General features: G+C 33.0%; 6 protein-coding genes and 1 pseudogene across 9 annotated transcripts; 5 read left to right on the plus strand and 2 right to left on the minus strand.

Moving 5' to 3' along the window:
• The first annotated feature begins 129 nt into the window (after nucleotides 1-129).
• Nucleotides 130-1,235, plus strand: LOC17882914 (two-component response regulator ARR22). The gene is made up of 2 exons (XM_006286639.2): nucleotides 130-354; nucleotides 983-1,235. The coding sequence occupies exons 1-2, from the start codon at nucleotides 130-132 to the stop codon at nucleotides 1,169-1,171; spliced, it is 414 nt and encodes a 137-aa protein (XP_006286701.1). The 3' UTR covers nucleotides 1,172-1,235.
• Nucleotides 1,236-5,200: 3,965 nt separating this feature from the next.
• On the plus strand, nucleotides 5,201-8,194 carry LOC17881345 (UMP-CMP kinase 3). Of its 2 annotated transcripts, XM_006288589.2 has the most exons (9): nucleotides 5,201-5,293; nucleotides 6,114-6,211; nucleotides 6,337-6,454; nucleotides 6,634-6,790; nucleotides 6,888-6,968; nucleotides 7,059-7,166; nucleotides 7,251-7,322; nucleotides 7,648-7,709; nucleotides 7,934-8,194. In XM_006288589.2, exons 2-8 carry the CDS (start codon nucleotides 6,142-6,144, stop codon nucleotides 7,657-7,659), a joined length of 618 nt encoding a protein of 205 aa, XP_006288651.1. In that variant the 5' UTR covers nucleotides 5,201-5,293; nucleotides 6,114-6,141; the 3' UTR covers nucleotides 7,660-7,709; nucleotides 7,934-8,194. The 2 variants fall into 2 exon arrangements, with proteins under 2 accessions (XP_006288651.1, XP_006288650.1); XM_006288588.2 differs by lacking the exons at nucleotides 7,648-7,709; nucleotides 7,934-8,194 and having other exon boundaries at nucleotides 7,251-7,516.
• Nucleotides 8,195-9,033: 839 nt separating this feature from the next.
• Nucleotides 9,034-9,655, minus strand: LOC17883431 (annotated as a pseudogene).
• Nucleotides 9,656-10,703: 1,048 nt separating this feature from the next.
• On the plus strand, nucleotides 10,704-11,157 carry LOC17881805. Its single transcript, XM_006286366.2, has one exon. The coding sequence runs from the start codon at nucleotides 10,783-10,785 to the stop codon at nucleotides 11,035-11,037; it is 255 nt and encodes an 84-aa protein (XP_006286428.1). The 5' UTR covers nucleotides 10,704-10,782; the 3' UTR covers nucleotides 11,038-11,157.
• Nucleotides 11,158-12,089: 932 nt separating this feature from the next.
• LOC17882814 (DEAD-box ATP-dependent RNA helicase 3, chloroplastic) lies at nucleotides 12,090-15,988 on the minus strand. Its single transcript, XM_006289948.2, has 10 exons — nucleotides 15,474-15,988; nucleotides 15,066-15,202; nucleotides 14,553-14,967; nucleotides 14,355-14,453; nucleotides 14,031-14,255; nucleotides 13,571-13,948; nucleotides 13,281-13,424; nucleotides 13,100-13,195; nucleotides 12,715-12,998; nucleotides 12,090-12,634 (listed from the first exon to the last, which is right to left on the minus strand). Exons 1-10 carry the CDS (start codon nucleotides 15,855-15,857, stop codon nucleotides 12,556-12,558), a joined length of 2,241 nt encoding a protein of 746 aa, XP_006290010.1. The 5' UTR covers nucleotides 15,858-15,988; the 3' UTR covers nucleotides 12,090-12,555.
• Nucleotides 15,989-18,149: 2,161 nt separating this feature from the next.
• On the plus strand, nucleotides 18,150-20,980 carry LOC17883141 (transmembrane protein 184A). 3 transcript variants are annotated; one of them, XM_023781309.1, is made up of 8 exons: nucleotides 18,150-18,485; nucleotides 18,569-18,617; nucleotides 18,710-18,866; nucleotides 18,953-19,026; nucleotides 19,202-19,351; nucleotides 19,545-19,830; nucleotides 19,943-20,176; nucleotides 20,258-20,980. In XM_023781309.1, exons 3-8 carry the CDS (start codon nucleotides 18,711-18,713, stop codon nucleotides 20,624-20,626), a joined length of 1,269 nt encoding a protein of 422 aa, XP_023637077.1. In that variant the 5' UTR covers nucleotides 18,150-18,485; nucleotides 18,569-18,617; nucleotide 18,710; the 3' UTR covers nucleotides 20,627-20,980. The 3 variants fall into 3 exon arrangements, with proteins under 3 accessions (XP_023637077.1, XP_023637078.1, XP_006287821.1); XM_023781310.1 differs by having other exon boundaries at nucleotides 18,150-18,413; XM_006287759.2 differs by having other exon boundaries at nucleotides 18,151-18,617.
• Nucleotides 20,981-21,709: 729 nt separating this feature from the next.
• On the plus strand, nucleotides 21,710-22,557 carry LOC17882145. The gene has a single exon (XM_006288871.2). The coding sequence runs from the start codon at nucleotides 22,014-22,016 to the stop codon at nucleotides 22,344-22,346; it is 333 nt and encodes a 110-aa protein (XP_006288933.1). The 5' UTR covers nucleotides 21,710-22,013; the 3' UTR covers nucleotides 22,347-22,557.
• Nucleotides 22,558-25,131: the final 2,574 nt, after the last annotated feature.

Below are 25,131 nucleotides of genomic sequence, written 5' to 3' on the forward strand. Positions count from 1 at the left end.
CTAATTAGATTCCATAAATTCTTGATTCTTTCCCAATCTTTAAACTTCTTTATATATATACAAGATTGTATAGTTTGTGAGTTTCATCAACCATAAAATTTTACTAGAGGTTTTATATAAACAAAGAAGATGAGGAGAGAAGAGGTTCCAAATTTGGCAGAGTCGAAGTTAACAGCTTTGGTCGTAGATGACAATTTCGTAAACCAAAGCATACATAAGAAACTTTTGGCTCGTGTAGGGATTGAGAACGATGTTGTGTGTAATGGTAAAGAAGCCGTCGACGTTCATTGTTCCGGTAGAAACTATGATCTTATTCTTATGGACATGGACATGCCTATCATGAACGGTATTCAGGTAATTAATTTCATTATTTGTATGATTCTTTTACTCATCAAAATTGAAGTTTAAAAACTAATTTGGACACTAAAATTTGGTTACTTGCTAACATGTTTGTTAATTTTTATGAATTTTGTTTTCATCTTTAAAAAAAAAAATTGAGAATTTTCTTCTATATCTTAAACTATTTGTAGCCTTGTTGATCATCATGAGCAACATTCTTTTAAGGTATATTAGATTCGTTAAATATTTTGTTTAGAGTTTATGGACCACGATATATATGGATAGAGGATTGTTTTTTTATGAACCAATGAAGTATATGAAAATACATACTTTTATATAGTCTAACCTATGAAATTGAGTTATATTACGAGTATTGTAGATGAAACAAGATACCGTAGAATGATTAAGATGATTAATAAACAAGATCGAACGGTCAATATGATTAATTATTTTGACTGTTCGGTCTTTCTCTATCTTCGGTTCTCCTAATAAAGACCCATGGTTTTAATAATTTTATGGAAGAAAATAAAAATTGTATCGAAAATTAAGATAATAATGAGTAGATTAAGTTAACTATATGTTTAAAGGGTTATATGCAAATAATTGATTTGATTCTTTTCTTCATTTTTTAATGGAAATATAGGCGACAAAGCGACTAAGGGAGATGGGGATAGAGTGCAAGATAGCAGGAGTAACGACTAGAGCTGAAGAAGGAGAGAAGAAAGAGTTTATGGAAGCTGGCCTTAATGACTTTCAAGAGAAACCTCTTACCATCTCTAAGCTTCTCTCTATTCTTCATAAACTTGATTTTTACGTTCCAAACCTAATTTAATAACCTCTTGTCTATTTTTTTTTTTTAAAATATTCACAATTATTTAATATATAACATAATTCAAGTCTTGTATTTTAATACCTCAAAATAGTAATGTCAAATACCAATTCTATTATTAATGAATAATAATAATTGTTATGATTCCAAAAATTAGGTCAATGTTCATAACTTTGTAGCCAACGTTAAAAACGGTTCATGGGTAATTAGCGATATGTGTGTGAGGGTTGTTTACACTTCCACGTGAATAAAGCTAACGTTTGGTTTGAATCCGAAGCAATCTTGGCTTATGAAAAAGTGTGACACTTCAAACAAAAAAACTAAACTTAAAATATTAGTATCGATGAGTCATTAACGATTGCCATTTTTTATACGCAAGGCCATGTGTTAGGGGTTAATGGCGTTTTAGGCCAAGATCTAGGGATTATTTATTTTAGGTTTTGGGGTATTTAAAGTTTCAGTATAGAAGTGATGGTGAGATGAGATCACACTCTAAAGTTAGGTGGGTTGCTAAACTTTTTGCTTTGGGTTGGTCAAAATACATTCTCTTAAGAGATTTTGGTGAAACATATGTTTTCAGCTTAGACTAATTACCTTGTTCGGGGTTAGTAAATCTAGCCAACTCGAATTTGAACTAAACCATAAGCTTGGCAAGTGAGATGTGATAAGTACTTTACTCGACATGGTTAGAGACAGTATTTACTCGACATGATCATGAATTCATGATGGTGTCTGGTAGGAGAGGAGATAGTTCCACATTAATGTAGTTCTATGATCTGTTGCATTGTATTTAATAACTAGTGATGGACCCGCACATACGTGCGGGGTTATTTTTACAAAATTACAATTTTTTATTTTGGTAAAATTTTGTTATATGAGTTTATTTGATAAACTATATATAGACATACAGTTGTAAAATATATATATTCTATTACATAATACAATTTTAAAATTATTTAAATGAAAATGATAAGTGATATTACGTGTTTATTTTTTAAACTAATCAAAACATTTCTAACTGTTTGCTTAGACATGTTAAATCGGATTTGGGTTTGGCTTTAGTTTCAGTTGTTTTATGTGTAGTTTATAATGGAAAACCCGTCATGTCCCTTTCCGTCTCGTCCTGACCCGTCCCGTCCCTCCCCGCCCCGTCCCGTATTCTATCTGTCATAAAATCTCCGTTCCATAATCGTTTTTTTTAAACATAATCATTTGGCAATATTTATAATAAAAAACTTGGTAAAAGATTTAGATAAGATACCGGTATTCCTCGTTTAAATATTTATTTTTATCAAACTAATAAAAATCTAATTATCAATCTAAGTCACATGCTCCCACCATTTTCATTCACAAGGCACTCTCTGTAATCCTAACGTACACAATCCTTGTTCGATTTTTAATTTTATTGATCTTTCAGTTTCATCTTTATTTCACATTACTTTCTTCAATTCAACGATTCATGTTTTAGCCTTTTTGTTTTCTAAAGATTTAAGTATCTTTATTTTTTAAATACATGGATTTATTTTAGTTTTGTTATCCGAAGTATACGTTATCTTCTTGTACTCATTATTTCATGTCTAAATATTTCTAAATATTTGAAATAAATAGGAAAGTGGAAATTAAATTTAACAGTTTAAATTCTATGTCCTCATATCGTACTCGTAGTTTTATATTTAAAAGTTGAAAGTGAATTTAACTTTATGACCGTGTCTCATAACAATTATATCTAATCACGTTTTGTTTTTGTTTTATGAGAAATAATTCAGATAATGTTTGTTTTCGAATTATATGTTCCCGTCTCATATCCATTCCTATAAGTTTATATATATTTTTAATAAATAACACCATTTCCATGTAATTAAATATAATTTTAATATATGTAAAATTTTATATAATCGTCCAAAAGTAGAGATTTATACGTCCCAAAGTTAAATTTTGTTCAATATTTTGAGATTTTGAGAGTTAAATATAACTACCAATTTTTTTTTTCAACCGGTTATCCAAAACTTATATATCATATTTGTCAAGGATAGTTTAAAATTGTACGTATATGTGAGATAATGTTTGTAGATATTTATTTATTATATCATTTATATCATACCAATTTGACATTTTATTTGTTTTCAATTAGATTAAATCATAAAAACATAATCCATTTATTATTTAAAAATTGGTAATAAGTCGTTAAAATCATTTAAATGTGATATATCCACTTGTTATTTAGTTTTAATCTTAATAGAAATTCTATATGTTTATAATCTCAAAATGTAGTTTATGATTTGATAAAACAATTATTTAATATTTGATAATAGTAATGATATGTAAATTGCCATGGATGAAGATTTATTTTGTTAAGATTGTGTGAAATTAATAAGAAAAAGAAGTTTAGAATAATCATTAACTAACTGTTTGACCAAATAAAAAATCATTAACTAATTGAATTAATGATAACTTTTGTAGATATCTTTTGTGCTATAATTTCTAGATTGCTTTTTGAATATGAATATTTTTTAATGTGAAAATAAGAAATTTATGTGATCTAGAACGTTTATTCGCATGATTTTAGCAAACAAATATTTAATTATTGATTTATTTATATTTTATTTATATTTTAAAATTATATAATTTTTTAAAATTTGATGATATGATCAGTTATGTATATATACTATGTAGAATTTGATTAGTTGATTATTTCATATGCTAACATATTTTTTTATCTTTTTATTTTTCTAAAAAAATGTTATCTTTGTTTTTTTAGATATATGATGATTTTGTTTTATTAGATTTCATTCTATATAAATTATTACTTTCGAAAGTATATTAAAATATTAAATATGTTTATGTATATTCAAAATAGATATGTTTACATATATTTAATTTTGAATTTAATTGTCCACTTTTTATGGTAAAAGATTATTATGATTTCCATAAATATAGATAGTTTTTGTTTTTGTTTTTTTTTTGCTGTCATTAATTCTGTTTGGCAACTGGAATATATTTCCATGAATTTTTTTTTAAAATTGGGGGTGTTTGGCTTCAAGTTGTCCTTCCCAATTAATAGTATAGATCATACAACTTGACATTGCCAAATGGTACATATACCGATATTTTCATTACTATTAAAACTACTGCAATACACGGTTCCGTCACTATTCGGAGCCTTAATATCAATATATCATGAATTCATAATACACTAAACTGTTTTTAAAAATGCCATTTTAAAACAGTAAAGCTTATTTTTATATTGGAATAAACTAAAATCTATATTCTAGCAAAATAATACTTATGTAATTCTCTCGCTATATGTTGATTGTTGACACCAGAGTAGGTATTTTTTTTATATTGAAAAATGTTAGGGGTTTACCTCTTTTATACACTCCCTCTTAATTAATCAAAACATAACAATATAATATGTTATATTATAATAAAAACATATTATAATAAATCAATATTAAAATCAGAAAACAAAATAAATTACGGAAACAAAAACTGTATATTTTTTATTAATAAAATTATATGTCGGTTTTAAGTTTATAAAAGAAGTTAGAGTTTAAATTTTACAATTAAACGAAATTAGATGCTGGTTTGGACTATAGGGTTATAAAAATTGATTATAGTTTACGGTTTTGATTTTACAATGAAAAAAAATATATGTCGGTTTGTGTTTAAATAAGAGAATTAGACTTCAGATTTTCTAATTAAATGTAAATGTTTTCATTTTGGGTTTATAAGAAAATGGTTATAGTTTAGATTTTAAAATTATATATCGGTTTGGATTTATAAAAAAATGGTTAAAGTTTAGTATTTATACATAAGATTTTTTATTTTTTTTGGGTCAAATTAGAAACAGTAGTATTATATTAAAAGCATGATTTAAAATGAAAAAGCAACACTGCAACAGACACATTGGACAATAATTAAAACTCCCTAATAAAGTAACAACACAAGATTAAAAAACAATTAAAAAGGAATGTACAAAAATATATAAAAATCTCTAAATATATAAATATCATATTGTATGTAAAGCTTTGTGTGCATATTTATATATCTCTCTTCCTCCTCCTTTCTCCTTCCTCACTTTTTCTCAGCGTCTCACCAATTTCTCCGTGTTTCCTTTCTCTTCAGGTTCAATTTTTTTTCTCAGATCTTTCTTCTGTTTGTTTTTTCTTTTCTCAATGTATCTTTCAAAGTTTCTTAATTTTTATCTGTTTTGTCTGAAAATTACCTGTGAATGTTATAAAAAACATGTGTTCGTGTCTTTGATTCATGTCATTATCTTCAATGCTTGGTCTTTTAACATTTCGTTCAATTTTAATTTAGATCTTATAGATTCGTTCTCAAGCTAATTCTGGGTATTGATTTTGTTCATTGTTCTTAAATCGGATCTGATTGGTGTGTTTTGATCTACATGTTTTTTAGCATTTAGATCTGCGATTGAATCATCTGAAATTTGAATTCTGCTAGATTTAATCACGAGGGTTGGATCAAATCTCTGTTTTTGATTAGCCAATTTGGTAAAGAACACATTTTTACGGTTGAATTGTTGTAAAGTTTTCGTTTTTTATGTTCTTTCTGTCGGATCTGATGTTTCTTTTGTTGATCTATATACGTCAGCATTGAGTCTTTGCTTACATCACTTGATCTTTCGTATGTGTAAAGGCAACAACTTTGCTTTAAAATTTCTAACTTTTTGTTTCCTTGGATCTTGCTTTTTTCTTACTGTTGTTCTATATGCTTAGCATCTAGATCCATGCTTAGGGAATGGTTCTTTTGGGAAATTGTAGTATAAAATCCTGTTCTGTATCTTTTTGCCATTGTTGGAATGCTCATTGTTCAGCTTTATAGTCCTAATTGTAGTCAGTAAGTTAAAAGTTAGATACTCTATTCTATTACACTAATTGCATTTGCCTCATCTAATTTTGGTCTATTGATGTTTTCTTCACAGGTAATATTTTAACGAATTGCTTTGTATCATGGGATCCATTGTTGATGCTGCTAATGGAACCGCAAGTGGGAAGAAACCCACTGTTATTTTTGTCCTCGGTATGTTCAGGTCTTTTATGTGATGTTGGCAATAGATTGCATTGTCCTTATAATCCTTGAGATGTTCCCTAAGGTCGAGTTATTGTATATCGTCTGAGTTTATTTCATGGATGTATGTTCAATAGGTGGTCCTGGAAGTGGAAAAGGTACCCAGTGTGCCTATATTGTTGAACATTTTGGTTACACACATCTGAGTGCTGGAGATCTTCTTAGGGCTGAGATTAAATCAGGTTCTGAGAATGGGTATGCCCTGAAACTTTCTGGCATTGTGAAATGTTAATGCATAAGCACTATTGTCCTGTGAACAGTTTCTCAACTAGAGATTTGGGTTGCTAAAAGAATGAAGAGTCACCTTCGCTTTCATTGTCCTTTTTGAGGTTCTTTGTTACTGTGTTGAATGATGATGTTTAATGGTTATGCAGAACTATGATCCAGAATATGATTAAAGAAGGGAAGATTGTACCTTCTGAAGTTACAATCAAGCTTCTACAGAAAGCAATTCAGGAAAACGGGAATGATAAATTCCTCATTGATGGTTTCCCTCGCAATGAGGAAAACCGTGCAGCATTTGAGAAAGTTGTAAGTACATTAAAATTTCTTATTGAACATCTTTGTATTTCTTATAGATATGCCATATCATTGCTTAAATATATGCCTTTGATGTTTTTATTTGTAGACTGAGATTGAACCAAAGTTTGTCTTGTTCTTCGATTGTCCTGAGGAAGAGATGGAGAAGCGCCTGTTGGGCCGCAACCAGGTTAATATGATATGAAAGCCTTGTCACTTTTTTCTGTTTATGCTCGTGCTCCGTTTATATTGATTGTTGCCCCCATTTCTGTTGATGAAGGGGAGAGAGGATGACAATATTGACACTATAAGGAAGCGCTTTAAGGTGTTTCTCGAATCTAGCTTACCAGTGATTAAGTACTACGAAGCTAAGGGGAAAGTTAGGAAGGTAAGATATTCAGACATTTTTTCTTCTTTGATTGCATTAAGGTTCTAAGTTGTAACAAAGTGTTTTTGTACTACTTAACTCCAGATTAATGCCGCAAAGCCCATTGAAGCTGTATTTGAGGAGGTGAAGACAATTTTTTCTCCTGAAGCTGAGAAGGTAAAAATCAATAGTTGTTCCATTCTCTAAGTAGTCACAAAGGAAACAAAACATTCCTATGAACCACCTGTAATGTAGAGGCGTGTGTAACTGATGTTTAAACATGGTCTGAATCATGGATTTATGACTGTTCTGTAAGATAAAGAATAATGCATTTGCATAAACATTGATCCAAGTTTCTTTGTTTTTCGCAATTCCATTCTAAAATTGCTTGGCACAATGATAACACTATAGGCCAAGCAGCTTGATATAATGCCATTATCTAATCACTAAAGCTAACTTATATAGATTCTCAAGTTAATGATTCTGTGAACATTTTATTTAGGTCGAAGCCTAGGCAGCAGCAGCGTCGTAAACAGAATACCGAAAACTCGATAAATTGATCAGGTATGTACACATCAGTCAATGATGATCACTTTTTCATATTTTATGTTCAAATCCAACTCATGTTTTGACCTGTAAAAGTGAAAGGTTAACTTAAGAATCTGGAATAAAGTGTGTGGAAGCTGATGCTTGTTAGAGAATACAGACTTATTAATTGTATATGGTATCTGGTTCTGTAAGTTAACTTAAGAGGACAAAAGTATGATTATGTTTAAAAATCTTTGCAGGAAGCTGAGCTTTGCATCTTTCATTACCAAGGAAGTCTCTGCTTAGCCGTATTATTTTTTTCCTTATTATTAACCATATGATTTACTGTTATTATTATTATTACTATACACCTTTTACCTATTATATAATTTTTGTTTTTGTTTCAAAATTTTTGTATTTGATGTGGATTTTTGTTGTTCAATCCGCGATTGGCATATTGTAATTTCATACAATTAAATTCATGCGATTTTATAATAAATACTAGATAAATAATGAACTAATGTGTATTTTGTTGGCATTGTTTTAGTTCTTGGGTAACTTGTGGTATAACATGTTTGGAATTGGAAGCATAAATGTACAAAGGAACATGCAATCAAAAAATAAATTAGGCCAGTATCATAGAAAAGCTATTGTGTTGATAGTTCTAGGCATACAGTCCAAAAACGTTTAATCGGGGTCTTAGGCATACAGTCCTAAAACGTTTAATCGGGGTCTTAGACATAGAAAACATTAGAAATATAATAACATAGATTATTTACCCTTGCACTGGTATCCTTCTAGGACCTCTTAAGTTGCACATTCTTGCCTTGAGATAATCTTTTTACATTATGCTTCTTGCATAACATTTTCAATATTCCTTGAAATGAAATAATCTTGAGACAATCCTTGCAGTTACCTGCACCAGTCTCCTTCAGCCTCTTTAAAGAGAAACCACTGAAAAATACTCCAACAATCTCATCACATATCGAACACCTAAGTGTACTTTCTGATCCTCTGAAGAAAGAAAAAACACCCTGCAATTTATACTTGAGTAATGCCATAAAAAATTCACAAGGTTCTTGAGCAATACCTTCAAAAAATTATATTTGAGTAATAGCATCAAAAATATACAGAGAATACATACGATTAATTAACCAGATCATATAATAAAAATTGGCCATGATTAATCATTTATGTAATTTAATAATGTTATTTAGTTTAAGAAATGGAAGACGACTGTTAATTTATTTTATATGTTATTACAATAAAAGATAGTGAATCATATTATGGAATAAAAATGTTTATTATTCAAGTACAAAACAAAACAAAACAAAGAACACAACCAAACGACTTGATGACTCTAGTACGTAGCCATGAGTAAGTTCCCAATTTTGAAAGCAAAGTAAGCATTGGCGGTCGCAAGATCCATCTGACCCTGGCTAAGGCTGAAGGAGCCCCAATCCTCAAAGAGGGCACTTGTTGGAAGGTTTAAAGAGACGCTGAAGGGTGTACTTATGCATGGTTTGCCAAAAGAGACAAACTGGTAGACAATATGGCCTTTCTCGTCAGACTTGTCTGAAAGGTTCCACGACGAGGGTCCAATCTCAACCGAATTATTGCACGTCAAACCAAACTCTTTCTCAAGATTTATAAGAGTCTTGTTGATGCCAATACCAACGAATGTGAAATAAGGGCAGGTTGAGAAAATTGAAGAGAGCAACAGGAAGATTCCTACCTTCATCATCAACTTGGAGTTGAAAAATTAGGCAATTGTTTCCATCGCATAGCTGGAGCAAGGCTGTTTTATTCTGGTTTCCTTCTTTTTGCGCCCGCTCAGTGTGAAGACCAATAACTTTCTTTGTGTTCCCCTTGTTGCATATGAATCTCTCCAAAATATGACTGAACGTGAAGTGGTCTTCTCTATTATTGGCTATGATCGTATTCACACGAGCTCCTTGGATGTTTACAATCGAATAATTCATAGTATACTGTCTCTGGAATATATGAGGGAAGGTACATGGTGAGTCCATGTGTTCAAGATACTTGCATCTTTATAGGTAAAAGCCACAGAGTTTGGAGAGGAAACCCATGAGTCAAACATTAAATGCATTCTTTATAGCCTTATAGGTATATAACACCAATAGAGAATTTTGAAAGCCAGTGTTTGGAGAGGAAACCCAAGTGTCCGTCCACATTTTGTTTAGTGATAGATATGGTCTCGAACTTAAAGATTCATGAGGCATTAATATCTAGTAATGTCGTTTGATATTATCGACCTGAATAAGTTCTTCATGGTCACACTACAACCATTCCATGATTTAGATTTTAGACGGTCATGTAGGTGGCGTCTAAACACTTAGCGTCTAGACAGGACCTAGACGACTGTGTGACTACTTTTAAGAACACCAAACAACTGTGTGACTACTTTTAAGAGCACCAAAAAAGCAAATCTAGTGTTTTGTTCTTGATATTCTTTTCTACACATAATATATTTTATTAGATAATATATTTAGCATGTTGTCACACATTATATAATGTCATGCATATATGTATCATTTATTTTTGTTCAAATACAATCTCAAAATTGAATAAAGTATTTGTCACAATTGCGAAACTCATGCTTTACAACTAGAAATAGTGTGAGCATTCTAGTCTTTTTCCTTTAAATCTTGTATCTTTATCTCCAAATTTCTGTATAAATGAGAAATACAACTTATTTACCAAGTTACTTTATGATTAAGACATTTAAATAACCAAGCTCTCATACATATTCATATCTTTTACAAAATGACATTATATATATACAAAAGGGAAAACAACTAGAATGCAATTTGGCGAAAAAAAAAATTAGAATGCAATTTAAACAATAGTTACCTAGTTCTATTTAAGTCAAACCAAAACAAAAAATAACACAAATCTAATTAAGTCAAAACAACAACAAAAATAGTAAACATACTAAATATAGTAGACAAAATATGAATATAAATCCCCCTTCGACCCTATCACCATACGCACACACCAACTCGTATCGATCAAGAAACAATAAAAAAAACATCATCCGTAGAACAAAAAGAAACTTGTACGTACGTAAAAGAGCTAGAAAACAAAAATGGCAGGAACAACAAGTGTGTGTAAGATGATGATGATGATGGCATTGGTAATGATGGCATGTGGTCTACAAGCATGCAATGGGATGAAGAATGTTGGTGAAACCATCTCAGCGATGGAACCAAAACTCGAGTGCTTCAAAACATGTTCCATAAGCTGTGGCATACAAAACAAACCATGTTACCAAAATTGTTTGACCAAGTGTGGTCTCCCTCAACAACCTACTAAACCATCTTCTCCTTCCACCACCGCATAATCTCTATTTTTCCATTTTTTGTATATTTCGGTTTATACGAAATTGTGTGTCCAACACCATCAATTTTTTCATTGATATCTATGATGAAAAAAAAAACATTATTTATAATAAATTAAAATTTGATTATATGTGGTATTCGTGTGATAATTCTTTATATTTTGGTTAAAACTTTTAGTATTAACTTTTCTAAATTAACTATGTACGTATAATCAATTACATAGTTTAGAATTATAGGCGTCATAACGACAAAGAATTATAGGGTGAACAAGGTCAATACAAATCATATAGCAAAACATAATAAATTGGAGAATTCCCTAAAATACCATTAAAATAAATATTTTTTCCATTTATTTTCCAAAAATACTACTAAAATACAATTTTCAAAAATACCACAAAACTAAAAATTAAATTTTTAACATTCAAAAATCATTTCTAAATCTTAAACACTAAACTCTATCCCTAAAAACTATATCCTAAATGTAAATATTCAACCTAAACTTTATAAAAAAATTATACATCTTCAAAAGTCAAGTTTTAATGTTTATGGTACTTTTGAAAAAATAAAACTTTTGTGGTATTTTTAAAAGAAAAAGAAAACTTAAATTGTGGTATCTAAAGATATTTTTCTAATAAATTAGAGAGAAGAGCCACAACATCTTGAACATGAGTGTTTCTATCAGAACAAGTGTTACGCAGTCTCCTATCAAATTAGGATGCATAGCTTCGACCCGAATCCAAATATTCGAATTCCAACATTTTGCTCATACCATATTGTGCAGACCAATGCTTAAGCCGCGAGAAGCTTTAACAGATCCATTGAAGCTTCTTCAGGCATTGTATATACCATTGCTTGAATGGCCAGAGCCTTAACAGATCCATTGAAGCTTCTTCTGGCATTGTTGTATACTATTGCATTGAAGCTTCATTAGATGGGAATTTAAGCCATGCAAGAAATCCTATTTAAGTTTCTTTGATATGTAGATTTGGAGACAAAATTTGCATAGTGACACCAAAACTAAATATAAGTATCCTAGGTTAATGTAACAATTGCATAAGACGAAAACGATTCTATTATGATGACATTTAGTTACTTCAGTTTCGGTCAAAATACATGTGATCACAATTCACATAACAATAGAAACGTTCAAAATAAAAATAAAAACAGTAGTTTAAATAGACTGACTAGTAACACTTAAGTAAAACAAAACTCAGAAACATGGAAACTGATCACCAAGACTATTTTTTTTTTTATAATAATAACCTAAACATAAAAGGATCCATCAGCTTTCCCTTGTTTCTCAAGCAATCTCTAAAAAACCTTCTCCTTTACTTTACTTTTGCTTCTCTCTCTTTTTTTTCTGCTCTACCTTGTCCGAAGCATATTTATTCTCCTCCATGATTGCTTCTCTACCGTCTGAAAACAAACGGTTGAAGCAAGCACGAAAAGATTTGCATTAAGAACACCAAAAAGGACAAGGATCTCTCGCTCAAGAGCAGAAACCATTTGTTATGTTAAGTCTAAAACCCTCTCTTGTCAGGACAATCTGTTGCCCTGTGCCCTGATTTCCCACAAATGAAGCAAGAACCTCCAAAACTTCTGTTTACAGATATCAATCAATCAGTTGAATGAGGAAAGTTTAAAGACTTTAAACACAGATTGTTTGAGTGGATACTGACCTCTCTCTGGAAGGAGCTCTGCTGCTTGATGAACTTCTGCCACCGATCAACCAATCATCAGAACTTCCTCTGGAACTACCACCACGGGACCAGCTGCTTCCTCCGCCACCGCTCCTTCTACTTCCTCTGTCATCATCACCTCCCCAACTATCACGGCCTCTTGATGATCCTCCTCTACCGCCTCTTGACCCTCTAGAACCTCCTCCTCCTCTAGGCATCCTGTCTCTGCTAGAGAACCGTCCATAGTTATCACTTGATGGTCCATCATCTTGCAGTGGAGGCAACTACAATCAAAACCCAAGATGTGAAGTGTTAGTCACAAAGGGTCTTGTAATGAGTATGGTTGTATCAAAAGAGTGAAATTAAGAGAAGGCCAGATCAATACCTTTGTTATCATGGATAAACTGTTTCCTTCTGGCACTTCTTTTTCGAGGAGCCTCTGTGCGATTTCCTCTGGCAGATCAAAAACAGCTCCTTGGACCTGATATATAGCAGCATCAGAAATTTTAAAAAGAGGATAGTTTTGAAAAGACGGCTAGTATAACGATCATTTCAAAAATACTGACCCTGTCATCTGCTATCAAGAAGATCTTTCCAACTTCATCTGCAGCTGATCGGTAGACATCGGAAAGGAAACCAGTGACAGACCTCGCAGAAAAGAAGCCTCTAGAGTTTGCTGGATCACGTATCAATTGCAAAGTTACCCATCCCTGCAGTCAAAAATTAACTTTAGTTCATGATAAGAGTTGTTATATAGTGGATACTGAAGCTTATAGGAGTCTCAAGAAACACTTTAAGAAAGTCAGTGCCCTCTCATTTGCTTTCTTGGATCTTAAAGCATGATTAAGAATTAAACCTTCTCATGACTGAGGAGAGATCTCGATGAAGGCGGCTGAGAGAAACCACTTAGGTGAGCTAGAGCTGCAGCTAAAGCATCTGTTCCTTTTTCCTCAAATAGCTTTTGAGCAGTTGCTGAGAAAAACTTTATTGAGTCAGGGTGAACACCATTTAGAGTGGCCACCACTTGGTCAGCTGAAGATTCCAACAAGTCTCCAACGGTTGGTGGGCTGATAAATTCAAAATGGCAGCCTACGTCACGCTCTAGAGACCTCACTGTTCTCTTTTGGCTGCTGGTGTGCATGAGAATGGCAGAGCCTTCTTTCCCTGCACGCCCAGTACGACCAGAACGGTGCACAAAAGTCTCTGGGTCATTAGGAAGTTCATAGTGAATAACCTGTAGACGAAAATGTCAGAACAAACAGACAGACATGCCATAAAAGAGGAAAAACTATGTACTGAGACTTTTTAAAACTTACCAGATCTACGTTAGGGATATCAAGTCCACGAGATGCAACGTCAGTGGCAACTAGAACTGTGAATTTCCCTTGGCGAAAACCATTGAGAGTTCTCTCTCTTTGATGCTGAGATATATCTCCATGAAGTGCTTCGGAAGCTATACTGTTTGACAATGCCAAAGAGACCTCGTCTGCATCTCTTTTCGTTTGGGTAAAAACAATGGTCTTGCCTCCCTTCGCATATACCTTCAGAATTTGAAAATAGAAATTATCAATATAGAGCTAAAGAACCAATTCAATCATAAACCATGTTTAGAAAACACCAAACTATCAGCTGAGTCTTACTGTTATAAGGTCGCTCAGAATAGTGCGTTTTGATGTAGATGTGGTTGCGATTGCATAAAGTTTGATCCCCTCAGCAAGCTTCTCATCTTGGTCGCCAACCTACCAATCCAATAAAACAAACAAGAAGATACTATTAAGCATCTGAGTCTACCTAAAAAATTGAGAAGTAACAAAGAGACAAGCTAGGGAAGCTTTTACCAGATCGATATTCAAGGGATTGTCAAGGTACTTCCTTGCCAACTTCTTGACCCAAGTAGGCATAGTTGCTGAGAAAAGCATGCTTTGTCGTTTCGTTGGAAGATTCTCAAGAATTGACTCCACAGCCTCCTCGAACCCAACAGCAAGCATCTGATCAGCTTCATCAAGAACCAAATACTCAACTTCTCCCAATTTGAGACTCCTTCCTTCAATCAAGTCAATGATTCTTCCAGGAGTTCCAACAACAACATCAACACCACGAGTCAGAGCACTCTGCTGAATGGTGTAAGAAACCCCACCATATACACAAACAGTGCTCAAATAAGGTGCAGACTCCTTAATCTCCTTCTCCACTTGCTTAGCCAGTTCACGAGTCGGTGCAAGGACAAGGAACTTAGGAAGACGACCAGACCTCCTACTCCATAACAACAACAATAAAAACTAAACCTTTAGCAAAGTCCAATGGAAAGGTCAATGAAAACAAATGGTATACCAAAGCAAACAAACAAAGACCTGAACGCAGTGTAGTCTCCAGCTTGTTCAGTGAGTCGTTTAATGATAGGGATACCAAAAGCTAAAGTCTTCCCAGTTCCTGTCTTTGCACGAGCTATAATATCTCGTCCTTCAAGTGCAGGTACCAACACAGCTCTCTTCATAAACACAGATACCCAAAAACATCATATCAATAAAGACTCAAACATATCAATGATTCTGCTTTTAAACCAAACACAGATAAGTATAAACATCTCTCAGATTATCCATAAAGGAACCATTTTTACAGAATTTTTGAAATTGGAAATGAGGTATATTGGAAACCTAAGCAACCTTATCCATAAAGGAACCATTTTTAAACAATTTCGAAATCGGAAACGAAACCTAAGCAAAACTTATCCAAAAGAGAAAGAGAGACAGAACACAAACCTGAATGGGGAAGAGATGAGTGATACCACGTTTCTCAAGAGACTCTTCAAGACGCTGAGGCAAACTAAGTTTAGAGATAGCGAGCTCTTCACCATCATCAGCTTCAACGTTGTTGTCACCGTCAGAGTCGAATTCGTCATGGTCAGAAAGGCCAAGACTTTTGAAAGCCTCTTCACTCAAAACAGAGTTAGGAGTAGCAACAGCAGAAGGAACAAGAAGAGAAGAAGAGTGGATAAGACGAGTTCTACGAACAAGAGACAAGGGAGTGAAGAAAGGCTTATCTAGAGATAAAGATAAGCAATTAGACCTCTTTTTGGAATTGGGTTTGGAGATTTCAAGGTGAGGGACTTGGTATAGTGATGGAACTCCTACCGTCGACGCCATTTTTGGAGATAGTAGTAGTAGCTCGACGGAGAGGAGAGGAGAGGAGAAGGAGGAGGAAGGAGATAAGGTGAGAGAGAGTGAGAGGTTTTTGAAAGGCTTTGTAAACTTCCACGCTTTTGCTTCTCTGCTTCTTTGCCCTATCTTTTTATTTATTTCTACCACTCAAGTTGGTGTTAAAAATATCAGACTTAATGGGCTTTTCTTTGGGCTAGATTTAATGTGTTTAGGTCCATTTTAGCTTTTATATTTCGGCCTTGATCTCATCTTATATTTTATTTTATTTTTTCAGTATCGTTTGCTTTAAAATAGTGTTGTAAGTGAAATAGTCAAATCAAAAGACAATTTGAATTACATATCAAAATAATTATTTTCGCAGTGCAAACTGAAAATTACAAGGAAAATGGTTTCGATATTTCAATTTGTATAGATGAATCTGCGAAAATGTTACATATTTGATAAGACTTAATCAAATTTTTAGTAATTATATTTCCAAAATATCTATAAATAAATCCACTACTGTAAATTAAATATGCATTTTCATATTTATCAATTTGATAACATGGAATATTATTCCAATTTTCAATGTAAAATTTTAGAAAATTATAAGATATTTGTATCACAATTATTTATTAGAAACTGCACTTAAATCGTCACTAACAACGATGATACAAAAGATTGCATTTTGATATTTTGTGATTTTTGCTGATATCTTTTGATTTCACAATTAGCAGATGCTCAAGTTTTGGCACATTTTTTTGAACACATGGTTTTCGGAGGATCAAAGCAATAACTTGGCAAGGATGAGGTACAATACTTTCTTATCAACTTGCTTTTATAAATTACTCGTCCCAAATCTATCTATATGTAACATATTTGTTCTTAATTTAGCTATATAAGTTTGTGAGTAAGAATGGTGGAGATGCAAATGCGCATACGGAACTAAATTATGGTATTAGTGACACGAGGAATAGGAACACAAGGAAAATGTACACTTTCAAATAATCTATACAGATTTGAAACTTCAATTTTCGATATACCTCCAGAGAATACACCATCAATGAACATATGAAAATAAAATGGTTACTTAAAATGAGTAATATAAAGTTTAAATCCAAAAAGAACTATTGGTGAATCAGTTACCTTTGAACGTCTAGCATGGATGAATTGAACGAATTCATGATAACAGATTGAAGAAAGTCTCTTCAACATGTCATCTATATATGTAATGAGAAAAAACTATGGTTTGACAATGATATATATATATATATATATATATATATGTAAGCCGGAAAAACTTTGATTTTAATAAACCAAAATGTATAAAAAAATAATTTAATTGACTCATTTAAAATTTTTGCACAAAAACGACAATTATGAATGCTTTACTTACTTTTTCGTAGATCATGATTTGATTCAAAAAAAATATACATTTTCCTGATGAACAACCGATCAAATTCTCATCATAAGTTTTATCAATGATGCACCAATAATACCTCTACAACATATTAACACTAGTTCCTCTACAAAATAGTATCTCAAGCATACATACATGTGCAAAGAAAAATCAACAACTCCTAAGAACTTAAAGTTTAAAATTCACTCATTCTTAAAAATTTATGTAGACAATGGATTAATAAAAAAATTCATTTACAATAGTAAAAATAATTGTATGTAAGAATGTCAAAATAGATAGTAAATTGGTGTATACTTATTATTTTTAAAAATGTTAACTTTTATAACACTTTTTATATTTTTCTATCTAGTTTATAGTATATAATTTATAAAATTCGATATCCTTTTTTCAAATACCATTTTATGAAAATATCTCATTTTCAAACTTTATTAAAAAAAACACACTAAAAATGTTAAAATTTATCTAAATATGTGTATAATTTTATATATATACACATAAATTACCTTTGTATGTATATAAAATTTTATATATCTAAATAAAAATAATTATAAAACCTTATCCTTTTAAAAACATAGTCTAATATTTTATAATCTACATTATTCGATATATGTATATCATCTTCTTTGCCGATTATAACATTTTTATTATCCTTTGCCGACAAATTATTATAACACAGTTTGTAATTTTAATTAATAAATTATCAACAACATACTGTATATCGATCATCATTGAATTTGGTAGAGAGACTTAATTAATTATGAGATGTTAGATTATTCCAAAAATTTATAAATAAAATAAAAATATGTGAAATAATTTAGGGTTTGAAGTTCACAGGCTGGATTGGATGGACGTTGAATCGATTCCACCTCTCTCTTTGCTCATCTTTTTCAAAAAAACAAATCTTTAATTAAAAAAAATCATTCCTTTTTTAACAAATCTTCTTCATTTTTGCTTCTGTTTTCGACTTTGCTCTGCTGTGAAAACCAAATCCCATAAAGTTTTCTCCTTTCTATAGGAAGAAGAAAGCTTTATCAAAACCCTCATCCACAAAATCCCTCTTTGAGGGTTTTTTTTTTAATTTCTGTTTTTGTTGCTTCGTTACTACGGTTACATTGTTCTCTTCGCCCAAATCAGTTTCAAAGGTACGATCTTTCCTTAATTGCGTTTGGATCGTGTCATCAAAATTCTGGGTTTGCGTCATTTCTCTCTGATTCGTACGTCTCGACTCCTACTTGCCGATCTCTTGAAGAAAGTTTCAAACTTTAGTGAATCACGAAGTTGGGTTCGTGTGTTTTAGGGTTCTTGAGTCTCTTGATACCACAGATCCGTCTTAGCTCTTTGTAGAGGTTTGTGATTGTACCTAAAGATCTCTTTTTTTTTGTATTTGCTTTGGTTATAGTTTTGATGAGTTTGTTCATTTGTCTTCTTTGTTTTGCAGAATGGCGGATTTGATACCGTTTTATCTGAACATTGTGGCGTTTCTATGTACTGTTGGAGCCATTGCTTTGGCGATATTTCATATCTACAGGCATTTATTGAATTACACGGAACCGACTTATCAGAGATATATTGTGCGCATCATCTTCATGGTTCCGGTTAGTATTGTTATATATAGTCTGAACTGTGTTTACTCCTTGACTTGCTAAATTCTGTTTCCCTGACATGTTCTTGTCATTGCCAGGTTTATGCCTTCATGTCATTCTTGTCTCTTGTGCTGCCCAAAAGCTCGATATATTTTGATTCCATTCGAGAAGTGTGAGTATTCCTAAATTGGAGTTGTAGATGTGTTATCTCTAACCCTTGAAACTTGAGTGTAGAGTGCAGACCATATAGGTCTTAGAGTCATCCCTGAAAGTTTTCTGTTACTATTCAAAGTCAATGGCCTAATGGCATTTATGTATCTAAATGATCTTTTTTTTTTGTGTTTTAGATATGAAGCGTGGGTTATTTACAATTTCCTATCGTTGTGTTTGGCGTGGGTTGGGGGACCAGGATCTGTAGTGCTTAGTTTGAGCGGCCGCTCTCTAAAACCATCGTGGTGTCTCATGACATGTTGCTTTCCGCCTTTAACATTGGATGGGTATGTTCTCAGAACGAAACCAAATTTGTTGTTACTTATATAAGGACATTGTTTACATATCATGGCAGCTCCATTAGAGACACTGATTGTTCTGTTTGTATTTCTTGGTCTCATGATGATTATCTGGATTTTTTCTAAGACAGTCCTCTTAGCTGACATCTATTGACACATGCACCATGGTCTTTCGATGCAGGCGTTTTATTCGACGATGCAAGCAAGGTTGTCTGCAATTTGTTATTCTTAAGCCTATCTTAGTTGCTGTCACACTTGTGCTCTATGCGAAAGGGAAGTACAAGGATGGGAATTTCAACCCTGATCAAGCATATCTCTATCTTACCATCATCTATACCATATCCTACACAGTGGCTTTGTACGCACTTGTACTGTTTTATATGGCATGCAGAGATCTACTTCAGCCTTTCAATCCAGTACCAAAATTTGTGATCATAAAGTCTGTCGTCTTTCTAACCTATTGGCAGGTAATATTTACTTACTAACATAGAGTTTTTGACATCCACTCTTACCTTTTGCTGTCCTTTACACATAGTTGCTTTTTTCTAATTGTGTTCTATGATTCTATTCTTTGCACAGGGTGTTCTAGTTTTTCTTGCTGCAAAATCTGGATTCATAAAAACTGCAGAGGAGGCAGCTCATTTTCAAAATTTTATAATATGTGTCGAGATGCTTATTGCTGCAGCATGCCATTTCTATGCTTTTCCATACAAGGAGTATGCTGGTGCCAATGTTGGTGGATCTGGCAGTTTCTCAGGGAGCCTATCACATGCTGTAAAACTAAATGACTTTTACCATGACACTGTTCACCAGGTAACTGGTTTCTTTTAAAATAATATGACACTTCAGATCATAATTTATTCATATTGGTGTCCTGATGATTGTTTATTACAGTTTGCTCCTACCTATCATGATTATGTGCTCTATAACCATCAAGATGGTGGTGACGAGGGAACAAAGAAGTACCGGTCGAGAACTTTTGTTCCAACTGGGCAAGAGATGGATGCAATGAGAAAGAACAAACCTGTGTATGCAAACAAGATTGATGGTGTTTCGGTGTCAAGTAGTCTATCATCAGAGGCAAGCTCACCAAAAAGCTCTAGCGAAACTTCTGATCCTGCACGCTCTGACGCTGTGAAATCTTCCTTGCTTGTGGATGCCTCTGATTCTCTTGATACAATGTATGATATGTCCCTCATTGACATCGATCTATCTAGTTTCCCGAGCAATGTCCCCTCTGCAAGTGAAAGTGGGCCAAGATAGGAGCAAACAAGATGTAGAAAGAATCATTAACAAGGTACAAAGCATGCTCCTAATAGCTGGATTCAAATGAATCGTCTCAGGTGTGTTCTTAGTTGAAAGATGTTGTTAGTAGAAGACTTGAAGATAAATGAAAAAAAAAAGCTTCTAAACCCGTTTGCCTTTATAGCTTTATAAGTCTTCTACTGGCATTTTCTTTTGCAACCTGTTTTACCACTCCTGCCTTCTTTGTAGATACAAACAATAGGATATGATATGATACTTGTCAATTGATTACTTCTCAACGCTTGTGAATCGCTCTGTAGTGAATTAGGAAACATTCTTTTTATATACATGTAACCAGATGAGTTTTGGAAACCGAGCCATGAACTCGTAAAGGCTAAGGCTAATGGTCAGATGGTGAACTTCTGTGCCTATGGAAATAATGGAGTTGCAAGTAATAAGAGAATACTTCTGTGGTGACATTTGCATAAGCAAGTCTTGTTCATAGGGATGAAATGTGAAAGGGTTAGGTTTTGACCAATGCAAAAAAATGTATAGGAGTTGGCTTATCCTTCTTTAATGCTAATGTCACAATCTTCATTCTTCACACACCTACCATACTTTACTAGTTATGTCGACCAAACAAAAACTATTTATTTAGATCTCTCTCTCATATTCTTCTATGACCACATAACTCTCTCATATTCTTCTGTGACCACAAATGGGACCATACAAATTAAAAATAAGACCGTTCACTACAAGATTTGTATAGTAGTAGTAGTAGTGATTTCAATACTCTTCTAAGTTTTTATAAAATTAAAAATATGAAATTGGCTTTGAATTCTTTGAACTAATTTTGTCTTGGATGATAACGTAATTTTCACGTTTTTTTTTTTCTGCATCGAAAACATCTTTTGATTCAATGTATATGCACTAAACAAGTTCTCTTCATTTTTCAAAACAAATTGACCTTCATAATATTAATTAACGAGTTAGTAAGTATATATTTTGATTTGGAAAACACACACATTCATTGTAATTAGTGGAATGTTGTTGTTTGCTTATTGGGAATATGTTAAAATAAGTTTTAACATATTAAAGTCTTGACTTGAGATGAGACATGAGAGAGTTAAAGAGCCAATAAAAAGAACACAACACAACAGTGTCTAAAACATAAACTAAAAGATCTATATATAACTAAGTACTTCTTACTTACAAAAGAGACAGAGTAAAAGAGATAGAGAGAGAGAGAGAGAGAGAGTTCAACGCACGCCTCTTACTAAAACTCTTCCTTATTAAGTAACTACAACGGCGGCGGCGGTGGTCTTTTCCCGGCGGCGACTTTTACTTTTGACCCTTTTTTGTTTTTTCAGCCTCCTTTCACTGGTTCTTTAACAAGAGAAGGAAGATGAGCGAGAACCTTGTGTTGAGAAGCAGTAGTGGTGTTAGTGGTTCTGAGAACTACTATAACTACGGGACTCATGGAGCAGCACAGTACGGAGAGTATTTGGAGAAGAGACAGATGTTTCTAAGAAGCTACCAGTTTTCAAGAAAACAGAGTTTCACGGAGAGAGTTTCAAGATCCGTCAAGAAAGTGAAAAGAGTTGTGTTGAGGAGACTTAGATCAGCTCGGAGGTTGAAACGCGTCGTTTGGTTGTCTCGTTTAAGATCGGCGTTTTATTACCGCCGGAGACGTTTCCTTAGGCTTCTTCACTTACACGAACCTTGTTATTGCTTCTAAAGAAAGAGACACTTTGTGTTATGCTTGAATTAATAAGTGTATAATTTTGTTGTTTGGTCTTGATTAATAACGTTTAATTGAAGTTTTGGGTTATTGTTATAATCATTAAAATATTGTATGTACTTATTGAAAAGTCAAAAGAGAGGGTTGTGAAACGTGAACTTTGCTTCTCGAGAGTTTTACATTACATAAACAGTTCAAAGACGTGAAAGTGGTGAACGAGGGAGAGAGTAAAGTTTTTCTCTTTTTGCGTGTCCCTTTGTCACCAAGTCAAAGATGCGTTTTCTTCGTCTTGTCATTGTATTTGTATGGTAAGGGTTACCTTGTAATGGGCCTTAAATGGGCCTAATCTTTTGTAATGAAGTTTGAAATAGTGTGGCTTGACTTCTTTGGCCTAAATTGGTTTACTTCTTCCAACGAAGCAATCAACGCCCTCGCAATGTAGTTCTGTCGTGGCTGCAGAACTCTTGGCTACGCACCACATGCTCTCGCTATATTTTGGTTCAGGTTTTTCACTCAAAGGAACATAAATTAATGGGTTAATTCATCCGAAAAACCACTTCGGATTCGGATTATATAGTTATTGCTGATTTTTTCGTTTACTTAGTATAATCGAACTTTGACTTGTAGGTGAGCATAGCACGCAAGCTCTAAACAACCACAGTGAGCGAGATATTGCTAACACGCCTCATAATGTTCAGTATCTTAATCTAAATCCAAAACATAAAAGAAATATATTAATAGCAGAAATTTGCTAGAATATTATCGAAATTTACTCAAACTGAAAACGATAAAATCTTACCGGTTTCATTTTCATAGTTAAATTTTAATGATTAACTATATGTACTTTATAACAAAAAAACTAGATATACTTATTTGTCTCCAGAGTTATCTTTAATAAAGAGCATAAGAGATAGAAGATGTAACACATGTTAATAGAGTTATGTCAAATAGATAGTTTTAATAATGTTACTTTGGGCAGATAAAAAGGTGGGGTTTTAGAGTAATAGGTCATGTTCGTTTGGCAGTCGCATGTGCCTCACGACTGCGAATGCGACTAGTTTTTTTTTCGTTTGGCAGTCGCATGTGCCTCACGACTGCGACTGTGACTAGTTTTTTTTCGTTTGGCAGTCGCAGGGACTAAACGCCGCGATCAGTCGCAACCACTTGCTATAGAAATTTTTAATCCCCGAGTAAATCAGCGATGCGATTATGAAACCTGCGATTAAAAATATAAATGACAAAATACCCTTATTTTATTCTAAAAATTTACAAAACACATGATTTTGATAGTTATTTTTAAATCATACAACCAATAACACATGATTTTGATAGTTATTTTAAAATCAATGATTGAATAACATATGATTTTTGTTTGGATTTCCAAATCCATCAAAATCAACGATCCAATAACCCTCTCTAATAAGGGTAATCTTTAGAAAATTATGTGAGTCTATAGATATTTGTTTCCTTGTATACAATTTACATTCTTTCTGTCAACAGCAACAGTATAAACTATTGATTTTCTCAAAGTCTGAACAAATAAAAATGGAACTAAATGATCTATTTTAATTTTTAGTGCAATGGACCTACTACATATACTATTTCTTTGCTTATGTGTGTGTGTGTGTTTATAAATATGTATAGACCAAGAAGAAAACATTATAACTAAGAGATACGCAATTATCAAAATAGGATCGTCGTCTCTAATTCGAAAGACAGTGCTGGTCATATCTGTCTTCCTTTCGTTGGGAGTTCTCTTTGTCTCTATTCTGATTCATTACATATCATCAAAATCTAAGGAAAATGATACAAAAGATCACTATTCTTGGCTACATGGTAGCATGGGATGGCCTTTCATTGGGGAAACTCTTTCTTTCTTCAAACCTCATAGATCAGACTCCATTGGGACATTCTTGCAACAACGTGTTTCACGGTACATAATATATATCTACCTAAACTGAAGATTAATCTTCTTTTTTTTTCAATATAATTTTGAATGTTTTTTTTTTTGTGAAGGTAGAGAAAAGTGTTCAAGTCAAATTTATGTGGGGGAAAAGCCATAGTATCATGTGACCAAGAACTCAACAAGTTCGTACTTCAAAACGAAGGCAAGTTATTTGCTTCGGGTTATCCAAAAGCGATGCATGACATTCTCGGCGAGTGCTCCCTCCTATCAGCCACTGGAGATTTTCACAAGAAGCTTAAAAATGTGATTATCAGCTTCATCAATCTCACAAAGTCGCCTGAGTTTCTTCACTGCGCTGAGAACATCTCTATCTCGATGCTAGGTTCAAGGAAAAGCCGCGAAGAAGTCGAATTCCATAAAGAAGTTAAAATGGTAGTTAACTGATCATCAACGAAGTGAATCCTTATCAACCTAGTTATAATACATCTTGTTCTAGTTTTGATATTTTGTTGGTTGTGGTTGAATCATACACTTTACTCTAAGTGTTATAGTAAACCAACTCTTGAACATCAGGCCAGACGACCCAGCAAGACTCTATGTATTGCAATATTTTTTTATCTTATATGAAAGGATTTAGCACGCAAGCACTAAACAACCACAATGAACATGGAGGATAGGTCTCGCAATAGACTCATCCAGCTATTCATATCACTCTTCTCACAATCTGTTTTTGTCTACCTAACTCATCTAACTTCTCTTCAATCCTCTCATACCTTGTGAAAGTTTTTAAATACTTATCAAGACGAGAAGACCTCTTTGTGTGTGGCGAAGGCTCCGCTTTACCAACTGAAAGTACACTTTACGTGTACAAATCAT

The sequence above is a fragment of the Capsella rubella genome, unplaced genomic scaffold (genome assembly GCF_000375325.1).
Source record: "Capsella rubella cultivar Monte Gargano unplaced genomic scaffold, Caprub1_0 scaffold_6, whole genome shotgun sequence".
NCBI classification, from domain to species: Eukaryota; Viridiplantae; Streptophyta; class Magnoliopsida; order Brassicales; family Brassicaceae; genus Capsella; species Capsella rubella.

What these genes read in the sequence shown, in the direction of transcription:
- LOC17882914 (XM_006286639.2), top strand. Translation starts at nt 130, where the DNA reads ATGAGGAGAGAAGAGGTTCCAAATTTGGCAGAGTCGAAGTTAACAGCT. An exon ending in CTATCATGAACGGTATTCAG is followed by an intron (nt 355 to 982) that starts GTAATTAATTTC and finishes ATGGAAATATAG; the next exon opens with GCGACAAAGCGACTAAGGGA.
- LOC17881805 (XM_006286366.2), top strand. Translation starts at nt 10,783, where the DNA reads ATGGCAGGAACAACAAGTGTGTGTAAGATGATGATGATGATGGCATTG.
- LOC17881345 (XM_006288588.2), top strand. Translation starts at nt 6,142, where the DNA reads ATGGGATCCATTGTTGATGCTGCTAATGGAACCGCAAGTGGGAAGAAA. An exon ending in GTGCAGCATTTGAGAAAGTT is followed by an intron (nt 6,791 to 6,887) that starts GTAAGTACATTA and finishes TTTTATTTGTAG; the next exon opens with ACTGAGATTGAACCAAAGTT. An exon ending in GCCTGTTGGGCCGCAACCAG is followed by an intron (nt 6,969 to 7,058) that starts GTTAATATGATA and finishes CTGTTGATGAAG; the next exon opens with GGGAGAGAGGATGACAATAT.
- LOC17883141 (XM_023781309.1), top strand. Translation starts at nt 18,711, where the DNA reads ATGGCGGATTTGATACCGTTTTATCTGAACATTGTGGCGTTTCTATGT. An exon ending in TTTGATTCCATTCGAGAAGT is followed by an intron (nt 19,027 to 19,201) that starts GTGAGTATTCCT and finishes TTTGTGTTTTAG; the next exon opens with ATATGAAGCGTGGGTTATTT. An exon ending in ACCATGACACTGTTCACCAG is followed by an intron (nt 20,177 to 20,257) that starts GTAACTGGTTTC and finishes TGTTTATTACAG; the next exon opens with TTTGCTCCTACCTATCATGA.
- LOC17882145 (XM_006288871.2), top strand. Translation starts at nt 22,014, where the DNA reads ATGAGCGAGAACCTTGTGTTGAGAAGCAGTAGTGGTGTTAGTGGTTCT.
- LOC17882814 (XM_006289948.2), bottom strand. Translation starts at nt 15,857, where the DNA reads ATGGCGTCGACGGTAGGAGTTCCATCACTATACCAAGTCCCTCACCTT. An exon ending in ATATCCCTAACGTAGATCTG is followed by an intron (nt 13,949 to 14,030) that starts GTAAGTTTTAAA and finishes TTTCGTCTACAG; the next exon opens with GTTATTCACTATGAACTTCC. An exon ending in CTCTCCTCAGTCATGAGAAG is followed by an intron (nt 13,425 to 13,570) that starts GTTTAATTCTTA and finishes TTTTGACTGCAG; the next exon opens with GGATGGGTAACTTTGCAATT.